The 12,623-nt window shown below is 42.3% G+C and overlaps 1 protein-coding gene across 1 annotated transcript in view; it reads left to right on the top strand.

Annotated features, from left to right (window-relative positions):
- The window catches only part of VEGFD (vascular endothelial growth factor D), a 35,469-nt gene extending 28,655 nt beyond the window's left edge, over positions 1 to 6,814 (top strand). The window contains exons 6-8 of the mRNA XM_030304780.1: positions 89 to 189; positions 5,568 to 5,763; positions 6,358 to 6,814. Of these exons, the coding sequence (XP_030160640.1) occupies positions 89 to 189; positions 5,568 to 5,763; positions 6,358 to 6,484 (424 nt within the window). The 3' untranslated portion in view covers positions 6,485 to 6,814. The remainder of the gene's footprint in view (positions 1 to 88; positions 190 to 5,567; positions 5,764 to 6,357) is intronic.
- The last annotated feature ends 5,809 nt before the right edge of the window (positions 6,815 to 12,623 follow it).

The raw sequence follows: 12,623 nt of genomic DNA, 5'->3' as shown, positions 1-12,623 counted from the left end.
GAAATTTATTCAGCATTAAAGAAGATGTTCCAAAGGTATGATTGCCCTTGAAAGCTTTTAAATCTGGTTTCTCGTTCTCTTCTCCTAGCTGTTCCCATTCCAAGAAACTCTGTCCTATTGACATGCTATGGGACAGCAACAAATGTAAATGTGTTTTACGGGAGGAGAATCCACTCATTGGAATGGAAGGTAATGATAACAGTAAGGAAATACTAGCAGTAATCATAAAAATAACAACTGCAATTAACTCAATAGATACTGAGTGCTTACTATGACTAGGCAATGTTGTAAGCCTTTTATATGTACCTATTAACTCATTCAATCCCCAAAGCAAGCCTCTAATGTACTATTATTATCCCTTTTTTTAACAATCACAATGGGAACACACCAAGAAGTCTAGTTATTTTCTCCAGATCGCACAGCTAAGAGCGAAAGAAGCAGAGCCCTGTGAGCTCTCCTTATTATAGTAAGTCTACCAATGCATAGCTCTGCTTTTTAATCTTAAAGAAAAGCCCAGTGATTAGAGCATCCAACGACATTGGATTTGAAAGGCAGTGGTAGCCTTTCATGCAAACCACTTTAGAGCTAAACACTAGTTGACCACATTTTACTAACTTATTTGTATGGAAGTCTCACAGGAACAGAAAGTAAGTTTAGACTGGTTGGTTTCTTTCAACTGTGCCATATGAAGACATGCCAATTATTTGAGAAAAAAATGGGACATAGGAGAAAACTTTTTCTGGAACTAGGGCAAGGTAAAAGCAAACCATGGCTAGCTATTGGGCTAAAAGGAGTGGGGAGCCGAATGTTGTCGTCGCTGCTCAGAACTCATAATGCTGTGATTTTGGGTGATGATCGTTTGGCTGAAAATGAATGCACTGGTAAAATTTATTTCCCAGAGAACATGACACTATTCCACTGAAAAAGATCACAAGGAGTCATGCACTTTGAACCTTGCTTGTTTTAAACTCTGATCTACAAGCAAGACTTTGTAAGGACTAAGCTCTATGGAGTACTGTCCTAGAAAACAGGGCTGCCTCTGTGGGTGGCAGGTTTTCCCCATGATTGATGTATATTCTAGCAGAGGATGTCTGAATACCCGGTGGTTAGGATGTAAATAGCATTCAAGACCTGGGCACACTCTTGTTAGTAAATTATACTGAACCTTAAATCTCTCTCTCCAGAACAGGACTGTTCAGTGGGATTATAGTGAGAGTCATATGTAACTTACATTTTGTAGTACTCACATTAAGAAGGTCAAAAGAGGGGCGCCTGGGTGGCTCAGTCGGTTGTGTCCGACTTCAGCTCAGGTCATGATCTCACAGTTTGTGGGTTCAAGCCCTGCATCGGGCTCTGTGCTAACAGCTCAGAGCCTGGAGCCTGCTTCGGATTCTGTGTCTCCCTCTCTCTCTGCCCCTCCTCTCTCTCTCTCTCTCTCTCTCTCAAAAAGTAATAAACATTTAAAAATTTTTTTAAAAAGTCAAAAGAAACAAGTACAATTAATTTTTATATATTTCATTTAATCCAACATATCAAAATAGTACCATTTTAACATGCAATCCATATACAATTTATTAATGGGATATCCTGGGGATACCACAGCTGGTGCACATGTGCACGGAGGGTGTGAAGAGTGGGAGGAAGGAGAGAAGTGCTCTGAGCAGGGTAAACCCGAGTGCTGAGGACTGAAAGTGAGATAAGGTAGCATGCCAGGGTACTGGAGAAAGTTCAGCATGGTGGGAACATAATGGGAAGGGGTTGGGTACATGTGAGAAAGGAAGCTGGAGAGGTTCACAGGGGACCTTGGGCAGCTGGTCCCAGACACTGGACATGATGCTAAGGGCAAAGGGAAACCACTCAGCTGGTTCAAGCAGGACAGTGACAGCACCAATTAGAATTTTAACACAATCCACCAGTGACAGGGTAGAGGAGGAGGTGTTGGCCCAGGGCAGGAAAGGAGGCAGGGGACCTCGGAGGACGTTGCAGCAGTGATGGAAGTGAGAGGCATGGGGTAGCTAGATCACGGTCACTTCTCCAGTGGCCCCATCAAACTGAGGACATATACTGAGCGTACTGTTCCCTACGCACCTTTTTCACACATGCCGCTGTTAAGCCAACTGCCTTTTCTACAATGACAGCTCTTCCCTGAGTGAGCACATTTGGGGTAGTGAATCCAAGACCAATCTAATTTCATCTCGTTGGATTCAGATCATTGCTTTAAACTGTGCAAACAAACAATACTGAAGAAGAAAAAAAGAAAAATTGAGGAGTCCTGATTCTATATTTTAAATTCCTCAAGACAGCCACAACTTCAAGAATTGGGGGAAAAAAACCCCATGAGCTTACTGCTGGATGAATGAAGCAAGGATGAGAGCAGAGCTCATGGTATCCCACCATCACCCTCCCTAAGACTGAAATCAGTATAGCATATGTCAGGGTATCACCCTTAGCTAGTTGCTGCTTTGCTCAGGTCTCCTACACCCGGTCTCTGTTACTTTTCTTTTTTTTTTTTCTTTTTTTTTTTTTTTGTAACTAATCTCTACACCAAAGTGGGGCTCGAACTCATGACCCTGAGATCAAGAGTCGTATGCTCTACCTACCTGAGCCAGCAAGGCGCCCCAGTCTCTGTTACTTTTAATTAATGGCTATAAGGATTGAGGCCAGCCTCTGCCAACTACCTTGGTGAAGTTCAGCATCAAACACCCAGTGGACTGTGTTTCCTTAAACCACCTAAGAAGGGCATTGGTTCTACCTGAAGTGGCCTCATTGAATCTCTACCGCCACCTAGTGATTCATGCAAGTCTTTTTTTAAAAAAAATTTTTTTTTTTTTTCAACGTTTATTTATTTTTGGGACAGAGAGAGACAGAGCATGAACGGGCGAGGGGCAGAGAGAGAGGGAGACACAGAATCAGAAACAGGCTCCAGGCTCTGAGCCATCAGCCCAGAGCCCGACGCGGGGCTCGAACTCACGGACCGCGAGATCGTGACCTGGCTGAAGTCAGACGCTTAACCGACTGCGCCACCCAGGCGCCCCTCATGCAAGTCTTTTAAGAGCTACTTGACTATTCTTCAGCAATGTATTCATTTTGTTTTGTTTTTAGTTTTTAGTTTAATTTCAATATGGTTAACATACACTGTTATAGAAGTTTCAGGTGCACCATATAGTGATTCAACAATTCCATACATCACCTGGTGCTCATTACAACACGTGCACTCCTTCATCCCCATCACCTATTTAACCCACCACCCTCCTTCGCCTCCAGTAACGATCAGTTTGTTCTCTATAGGTAAGAGTCTATTTCTTGGTATGTCTCTCTCCCTCTTTGTTTCCCTTTGCTTGTTTTGTTTCTTAAATTCTACATATGAGTGAAATCATATGGTATTTGTCTTTCTCTGACTGACTTATTTCACTTAGCATTATGCTCTCTAACTCCATCCCTGTCATGGCAAATGGCAAGGTTTCATTCTTCTTTATGGCTGAATAATATTCCACTATGTGTGTGTGTGTGTGTGTGTGTGTGTGTGTATATATATATATATTTATATATATACACATATATACATATGTGTGTATGTATATGTATATACATACATATGTATATACATATACATACACACACACACATACACACACCACATCTTCTTTGTTCATCAATCAATGGACAATTCTGGGCTTCAAGTTATATTACAAAGCTGTAGTCATCAAAACAGTATGGTACGGGCATAAAAATAGACACATAGATCAATGGAACAGAATAGAAAACCCACAAATGAATCCACAGTTATATGGTGAATTAGTCTTTGACAAATCAGGAAAGAATATCCAATGGGAATAATATATTCTCCTCTTGCCTGAAAGTGGCATATGCCTTATTGGCATATGGCTTACAAAGCTCACTTTTTTCCTCTTTATGCAATTCCAAGAATCTCCCCAGATTTAGCCTTCCAACACCCTTTCCACACAGGTGGAATATCATCAAATATCAATCACAGAGCCGTTAAAACTAGAAGATTAGACAACATGAGATTGCCATTTTGGTATATTGTCAGTAGTCAGATATTGACAAAAACATATGGTTTAACCCAATGTCTTGGAACGATGGATGGGATCCTTCAGAGTCTTCATACAGCAGCCTGTTTCGGACCCTTTTATTATACCAAATGCACTCAGCGTTTATCAAGTGCTCATTTCATGTCAGAATGATGAGATCTGGTTCCCATAACCTTCAGCATTTTTTAATTCGTGGAGGAAATAGACACATGTAAGCAATGCAAGAAAGGACAGGATGAAAATATGCACAGGGTAAGGGCACTTAGCTAAAATTGTAGAAGTTGGGAAAGATATCTGGGAGGAAAGATAACTGGCAGGGAGAAGGGCAAGGCCAAAAGCATGGGGCTTAGAGACCCTGGCATATCAGGGGAATAAAAGGTAGTATAATTTGGTATGGGTGGAACATCAGATATTTATGAGAGGGGGGAGTGGGAGAGGGAGAGAGAAGAGTCTGGAAGGTTCTAGTTCAGAAGGTCTAGTTCATGGAGGGTCTCATACGTCTTGGTGGGAAAATACTCTTTTACTGTAAGAGAGGGGAACCTCTTAAGGAACTTAAAGCTGTAGAATGACGTGATTAGATTTGCATTTGATAATATTGTGGAAAATGGATTGAAGGGATAAAACGTGTGACGGCAAGATCTGTGACGGCCATCTACACACAAAAGTATAAGGCACTGACTGAATTGAGGTGGTGGCAGTGATGATGGGAATGATAGAACAAACTTAGGGCGACAGAACTGGGTGGACAAAGTGATAAGACCCAAAATGGCAGGTGAGTCCGGAGTGATGGCCCCATTCCCTAAAGGAGGCAAACTGGGAGAGAAGCAGGTTTGGGGAAGAAACTAGACATGTACTTGCCTCCAAAACCTTCAAGAATGCTAAAGTGTCATAGTCAAGTTCTTCCAAAGTTTCTGTCTCATCCATTTTCTGCACTGAATTTCAACTTGATGATCAGAACTGCACACGGAGTAGTAGTTATCCAATTGTCGTGTACGCTTTCTAGAAGAAATAGCTGTCAACTAAGTGTGTCAAAAACTTCTGAGACCCTCCTCTCAGCTGAACACGTTCTGTGGAATCAAAGTTTATCATCACTGTCGTATCTTTTATAACAGCGTTGTGATCTGTGGTGAGGAAATACATCACTGTTTCTATCCAGTCTGGAAGGCCTGAGGTATATTTCTGTATTTCTATACTGCTGATACTTCTGTTCCTCTCTCCTTTTACTCTTCATCTAAAAACTAGGAAGTCACCAACCTAAAGTTCTCTTTAAAAAAATCTGTTAAAAAAATAACATCTTTATCCCAAATTTAGGAGAACACATGAATTCAGTATTGGTATCATGAAATCAGAGGTGAATCTCCTTCACCCTGTGAAAAGGTTAGGGGCAAAAATCTACAGGAATGCAGACTAGGAGAATCCAAGTTATTTTAGAATAATGTGAAGTATGCAACCAACGTTGACGCCACATTATCCGTGCTACAGCCATTCAACCAACACTTCTCTGTTTCCACTTAGAGCACTCTCATCTCCAGGAACTCGCTGTCTGTGGGCCACACATGAAGTTTGACGAAGATCGTTGTGAGTGTGTGTGTAAAACCCCGTGTCCCAGAGATCTCATCCAGCACCCGGAAAACTGCAGTTGCGTTGAGTGCAGAGAAAGCCTGGAGAGCTGCTGCCAGAAGCACAAGATATTTCACCCAGACACCTGCAGGTGAAAGGCACTTCACTTTCACCTTAATTTCATTCGTTGCCATTTACTATAAATGCCATTTCCATTTGGTGAGATTCCTTCCAAAAGCATGTTTTGCCAATTCTCAGCTCCCCCCCTTTTTTGATAGTAAAGCAGAGGTTTGGCAACTAAGGGATAAGTGAGAGTATATAGAGTGATGATTGATTTGTGAAAACAAGAAAATCCTGCCTGTTATTGTTGGCTTATGGATCTTAAGCAAAGACTTAATTGATGAGATTTGAACAATTATTTGGGGGGTAGATTTCAGATCCGCAGACTCTTGGGTTCATTCTCTCAATATACGTCCACATATGTCGGTTTGTTTTCTCATCGAGGAAGGGGATGGCGCTGGATTTATATAGCAAGAAATTCATCGATAAAGGACACTTACAGGCTGCCGTCTGGGCTTTCATAGATTTTGTATCCGTGCGGAATACCCGTTCAGGATTTTATATTGACATTTTACATACATATCTGGAAAATTTACTTTGAAAACTTAATCAAATCAGAACAGAGTTATTCCTTTGGATTTAGTCCTTGATTCTGAATTCTCATGTTTATTTTCTTTTGCAACAGCTGTGAGGACAGATGTCCCTTTCACACCAGAACATGTGCAAATGGAAAACCAGCATGTGCAAAGCATTGCCGCTTTCCAAAGGAGAAAAGGGCTGCCCATGGGCTCCACGGTCAAGAAAACCCTTGACTCCGCTTTTTCCCAAGGTCTCCATCCCTGACATTTTAAATGGCACGCTGCTTTGCCAAGTTGCTGTCACTGTGGTTTTTTTCCCCAGGTACTAGGGGGAAGAAAAACCCTCTATTTTATCTGATACCACAGTGTATCCAGACCACCCTTCCATTGCACACCAGCTGGGATTTCCTGGTTCACTGACAGATATCTTCCACCTGAAGATATCCCTGCACTGCAAGGAATGGAAAGGAGGGAACCTGTGTAACCTTTGTTTTGGTTTTGTTTTTTGGTTTTTGGGTTTTTTTGTTTTTGTTTTTTTTGTGAATGAGAAAGGTTTGATCATCATACAGTCACAGGTGCCGTATTGATTACTCCATGCTGATGAGGCAATTTTATAGTCTCCAAGTCCTCCACTAATGCAAACTCTCTTGTGAATTATTCTGACTCTTTATTATGCAGATTTTGATTTGTAGGATCAGCACTGATTTTCTGATAACTGTCCAGCTTGTAGTTTCGAGTTTACTGAACTACTGTCTGTTGTTTCATATTTAAGTGTATTTAAAGAAAATAAACACCATTATTCAAGCTATAGAATTTTGTGTTATTTAATATGGTCCCGCTCTAAATTTTATGCTGAAGGAAAAAATATGGGTTTTTTTAATGTATTTTTTTTAGGTTTACTTGTTTATTTTGAGAGAAAGGGAGAGAGGGAGGGCGAGACTGAGAGAAAGCATGCGCACGAGTGGGAGAGAGGAAGAAAGAGGGAGACAGAATCCCAAGCAGGCTCCACGCTGTCAGTGTGGAGCCTGACAGGGGACTCGAGCTCACGAACCGTGAGATCATGACCTGAGCCAAAACCAAGAGTCGGATGCTTAACCAACTGAATCACCCAGGCACCCCAAAAATATGTTTCAAAGAGACAAAGGAATTTAGAAGGCGGTGTGGGGAGGGACATGGACACAACAAAACTTGGTGGCACTTTGGGGCGGCCCAGGGAGTAACTCTCAGAAAGTTTAAGATTCTAAAGGAAGTTAAGCAAATGTAACCCAAGAATCAGCTTGAAATCTGTCTTTCCTTTGAGATTCAATGTAAAAGTAACTTGACCTGTGTCTCATGATGGAGGAGAGCCCACCGATAGCCCTTGACATCTTTGAGAGCTTGTGTCTTCTGGCCACCTCCAGCTGTGCACTCCTTCTCTGGTCGTGCACATCCCACTTCTCTTGGCCAAGGGGTTCTTCTCTCGGTCCCACGGCCACCCAGGAAGGGGGCACAAGCCCTTTCCCTTGCTTTTTCTCTAAAACACTCCCACAAATACTCTTTTGATAGTGTAGACTTTACTGAAAGTTTGATAAAATGGAGGGAATTATATAGCATTAATAGAATTAAGGCAGCATGAGGAGTATTACGTTTTCAGCAAATTGCAAAGTTAATGAACAGAATTAAGTTATTTAGCAAATAACTTAGAAATGGATGCCCTCCCCAGCATCTTGCAGAAATAGATAGATACACAATCTATTACAACACTTACTAAAGACTTTTGTAAATAGTTGTGTTCGTGTGTACCTCTCCATTTCGGTGACCTCCTTACCATTAGAAATTGTCCTGATCAAATTTGTGTGACCCGAATTTCTCAGGCCAGACCACATGGAGCTATACAATAACAAGGAGGAAGGTAGCGGTAAACACAGCAAAATGGTTTTGTTTCTCCTGATGCCACGTGTAGAATTGCTGGATCCTGACCCAAGCCCCTGTCCTTCCTCTCTTGGTTCCTAAGCAGTTCTTGAATTCTCCTCTCCTTCACCCAAGTCCTCTGTGGCCTGTGGCTCTGGGCCCCTGCTCCTTTCCTGGCTTTAGCTCTCAGTCCCTGACCTGGGGACACTGCTGATCTGGACCTGGCCTGGGACCAGTCCCCATCGTGCTGCCGTTATCATTGCTGTCATTTACTGGTGTTGGCCCAGTCATTCCTCTCCTGTCACTGTTCCTCTTACCCCCGCTTTATGACCTTGATGCCAAACGGCCTTCTTTCTTCTGGTTTCGCTGTTTGATTCCCAGCCTTCTGAAAGGGCTTGCACATAGTGCGTTAGCATTCAACTCTGAGCTTTGTTCCTTCATTCAGTTCCTGCCATGTTGTCCTCCTCTGTAGTTCTTGGTCAAATTCCCTTGAGAACAGGGGTAGCGGACAGCCCAAGGGACACCACACAAAGGAGTCACTTTGCTCATCTCATTATGAGGCTGAGTAGCCTCATGGAGCCTCAGTTTCCCCACCTGCCAAATGTGGGTGACTATCTCCTCTCCTTGCTCTCAGAGTTGCTAATTTCACTTGAATTACCGTAAGTGAAAACTATTTGAAAAATACAAAGTAATTTACAAATTAAAGGGATCATCCTGAAAGAAGCGAGACGGTGAGCAAAGTTTTTAGCTTATACTGGGTTCCTGGATCTTCCCTAAAGCCAAATCAAACCATGTTTTGCTTAGTGGCTCTGGCTTCCTAACTGCCATTGAGATGGAGATATCATAGACAGTTCTGGGCTAGGACAACGCATTTGCCGTCTGCCTTTGTACTTCTAACCCTCCGTAAGGACCAAGAGGTTTGCACTTGGATCCCTGAGGCTGTGTCTGACCTGGGCTGGAGCTGGCCCTCAGTGTGGAGGTGGGATAGCTGGCCTAAGGCCTTATTAGAATGTACTGTTCACTGCACAGAAGCATTTATCATAGTAATAGCTTTAGAATGTGGGCTGAAAATTCTCAACTTGTTGCAAAACAAAAATATGTGAGAAGTCCCAAGAGATTAAAGCAAATACAGCAAGTGCCAGTGATGCATGCTGTCCCTGATTATCTAAGCCACCAGGCTGGAGAATGTATTAATATGGCAGTACAGATCACAAAGCTGTGACTAAAGGAGGCAGTGGTGGGAGCCCCATTAGCACTGGAAACAGATTCGACAGCATAATGGTCAGAGTTGGATGAGATTAAAATACTGAGATGCTTGATAAAGGAGATGATGCAAAGCATCCATTGTAAGGCTTTTTTTTTTTTTAAGTGAACTCTACCCCCAATGTGGGGCTCAAATTCATGACTCCGAGATCAAGAGTCACACTCCCTACTGACTGAGCCAGCCAGGGACCCCTATTTTAAGGTTTTTAAGGAAAGTAATTTGGTGAAAATTGTGACCTTCATGGATTTGGTCATTTGGTCAATGAAGAGCTGGACTTTGTCTAATCCACCCATAATCCTCAGTGTGAAACAATGGCTTGCATTTAGTAGGTACCTAACAAACAGTACTACAATAAATAAATAAAGAAGCAGTATTGCATTGATTTTGTGACCAGTGAATGGGGACTCCTCTGCCGCTGGAAGCCCAAGACGAAATTTCACTCTCCAGGGCCTCTCTTCAGGTGGCCCTTCATCATTTAGTATCTTGCCTGAGCTTCTTTGCAGCATAGCCATTGGCGATCAAGAGGAAAGTTTCCAATAGGACTTCCCTCAGAGCATTTTAAGTTTATTTATTTATTTAGAGAGAGGCAGACAGTGTGAGTAGGGGAGGGGCAGAGAGAGAGGGAGAGAGAGAATCCCAAGAAGGCTCCGCACTGTCAGTGCACAGCTTGATGCGGGGCTCGAACTCATGAAACCGTGACATCATGACCTGAGCTGAAACTTGCAAAGAGCTGGATTTCAAGGGAAGGCGATACCCACATTTATTTTATACCTTCTCCATTTATAGATCATTTTATACTACAGCTGGTACTGATTGCCCTCATATTTTACTAAGTGTAATCAGAATACACTGCATGTAAGTATTCTACTTTAACTTTAGTAATTTCTAAGAAAATTCTCTAAAGGTATATCTTGATTCCATACATTTAGGCAGAATACCATAATTAGAATTATTCTCAGATTTATAGCTTAGCCCTGATGCTACAACTTTCTTTTGACTTTTAGAAGATAGCCTTAAATTTACACTGGCTATAAACGGAGTCTCATACCCACATGAGATTGTGAGCCATGTGCAGAATTATGATTTATTTGCCTTTAATGCTCAGTGCCTAGGTCAGAGACTGGGATGTGATGAATGAATTTCAATGTTTTCAGACTGCCAGAACCCATATACCTGCTCATTGGAACAGCCTGCAAGTTTTCTCAACCCTCTCCCCCTCCAACAGAGACTCAGCACCAGTGTGCCTTTATTAGCTATTTATAAAGGTCAGCCTATGCTACAGTATTTAAAACACAAAGAACCTTTCAAGAAAGGTGGATTGCTTGTCACTATTGGCAAAAAGTGTGTAAAAGCTACAAAGGATAAAAAATAACTTTTAAAACATAGGGACTATGTTTAATGTTCCTTGTATTCTCCACAAAGCCTTCTACAGCATAGGAACTCAGTAAATGGTGATAATGGTAGAAAACACTGTTTTGAAAAGGATCACAAGTCATTTGAAGGAATAGTGGCATCAGGATCTTAGAATTTCGAATGTGCATTGTGATTAGAACTATGGCATTGGCAAACCAGGGGCTCAACACATGGGCTTAACGCTCATTGATACTTTCCAGTTTCTCTACCCACTCCCTTTGTCTTAAAGCCTATTGCAAAAATGAACAGGAGTCCAAAGCAATGTTGTACCATCCTTGAACTTTCATCATCGTCTTTATTCTCTGATGCTTCAATATCAACCCAGTGCAGGGTATCTATTCCTACTTGAGTTAAACAGCATTAGCTCATTAAAGTTAACTCATTAGTAACAGTTCAGATCCTACAACCAAAATGCTCTTTGAATGATATCATTGCACTGTAATATTTATAGGGTACACTCCATAAAATATTTTCAATACATTTTATTGGGTATAAGTGTTCATACTGGGACTGCACCGGTATTGGATAAAGAAATCCATTAATACAATTAAGACTTAGTCACTGTCTATTACTAGGAACAAGCCTTGCCTCAGCTCAATATCTGGCCAAGAAGGCAGACATTTAACAAGCAAACGTAATCATTTTCAGAACGAGTCCGTGTGAGATCCAAACAACACCCGCCTTCCAGGATCAGGTGAAGGGGGAAGGGGGCTGTCAGTCAGGCAAACAACTTGAATATCACCTGATAACTACCAGACCAGCATAAGGCCAAAATACTATCAAACACAAAAGAGGGAGGATTGAGTTCCCTCTCTAGGCCTGGGGAGGGCATCAGAAAGGAGCTGAAATCTTCAGAGGATGAATAGGTTTTCTACAAGCTTAAAAGGGGCGCTAGAGATAGTGCTCAGGAAGGCAACTGTTCTGGAAAGTGTATGCATGGTGGAGCTGGGGGAACTCCAGGCACTAAATGGAAGGGGAAGATGGCCATCAGACCATTTACACCGATTCATGAGCCTCCTGGCCAAGCACCACCATAGCCAGTAAAACCAGTTTGAGTGGGAGTTGATATTGTACGTCAGACCTCAATTTTTTTTTTTCCTCCAGAGTGTAAGGTTACCAGATAAAATACAAGATAGCCAGTTAAGTTTGAATTCCTGATAAACAACGAATAATTTTTTAGTCAAGTCCCCAATATGTGGGACATACTTGTTTAAAATTTACCTGAGGGGCGCCTGGGTGACTCAGTCGGTTGGGCGTCGGACATCGGCTCAGGTCATGATCTCCCGGTTTGCGAGTTTGAGCCCCGCTTCCGGCTCTGTGCTGACAGCTCGGAGCCTGGGGCCTGCTTCGGATTCTGTGTCTCCCTCTCTCTCTGCCCCTGCCCTACTCATGCTCTGTGTCTCTCTGTCTCTCAATAATAAATAAATGTTAAAAAGAAAATAAAAAAGAAAATAAAATTTACCTGAAATTCAAATTTTTATAAAGTTTGATTTTTTTTACTCTTTATCTGTGTATTTTTATTTGCTACATCAGGCAACCCTAGCAGGGTGGTTAAGAACAAACACGGTTCTGCGGCTAACCAGAATCTGTGGATAACCAGAAACCCAAGGCCAGCGTGACCCCAGCCTTTGGTAGCCTTCTCACCCAAAAGTCTCTCCCATCCGAAGTCGCTGAGAACCGGCTTCCAGAAAAGAGACGCTGTAACCAGGCAACCAAGACGCGAACCCACCAGACCTTTTGCACAATTTGGGCTTAGAAGTCCAGTGCATCCTGGGAGTGAGTTTCCGAAGTTCAGCTTCGCTTCCA

The sequence above is a fragment of the Lynx canadensis genome, chromosome X, assembly GCF_007474595.2.
Source record: "Lynx canadensis isolate LIC74 chromosome X, mLynCan4.pri.v2, whole genome shotgun sequence".
NCBI classification, from domain to species: domain Eukaryota; kingdom Metazoa; phylum Chordata; class Mammalia; order Carnivora; family Felidae; genus Lynx; species Lynx canadensis.
This window is presented reverse-complemented; position numbering and strand designations above follow the sequence as displayed.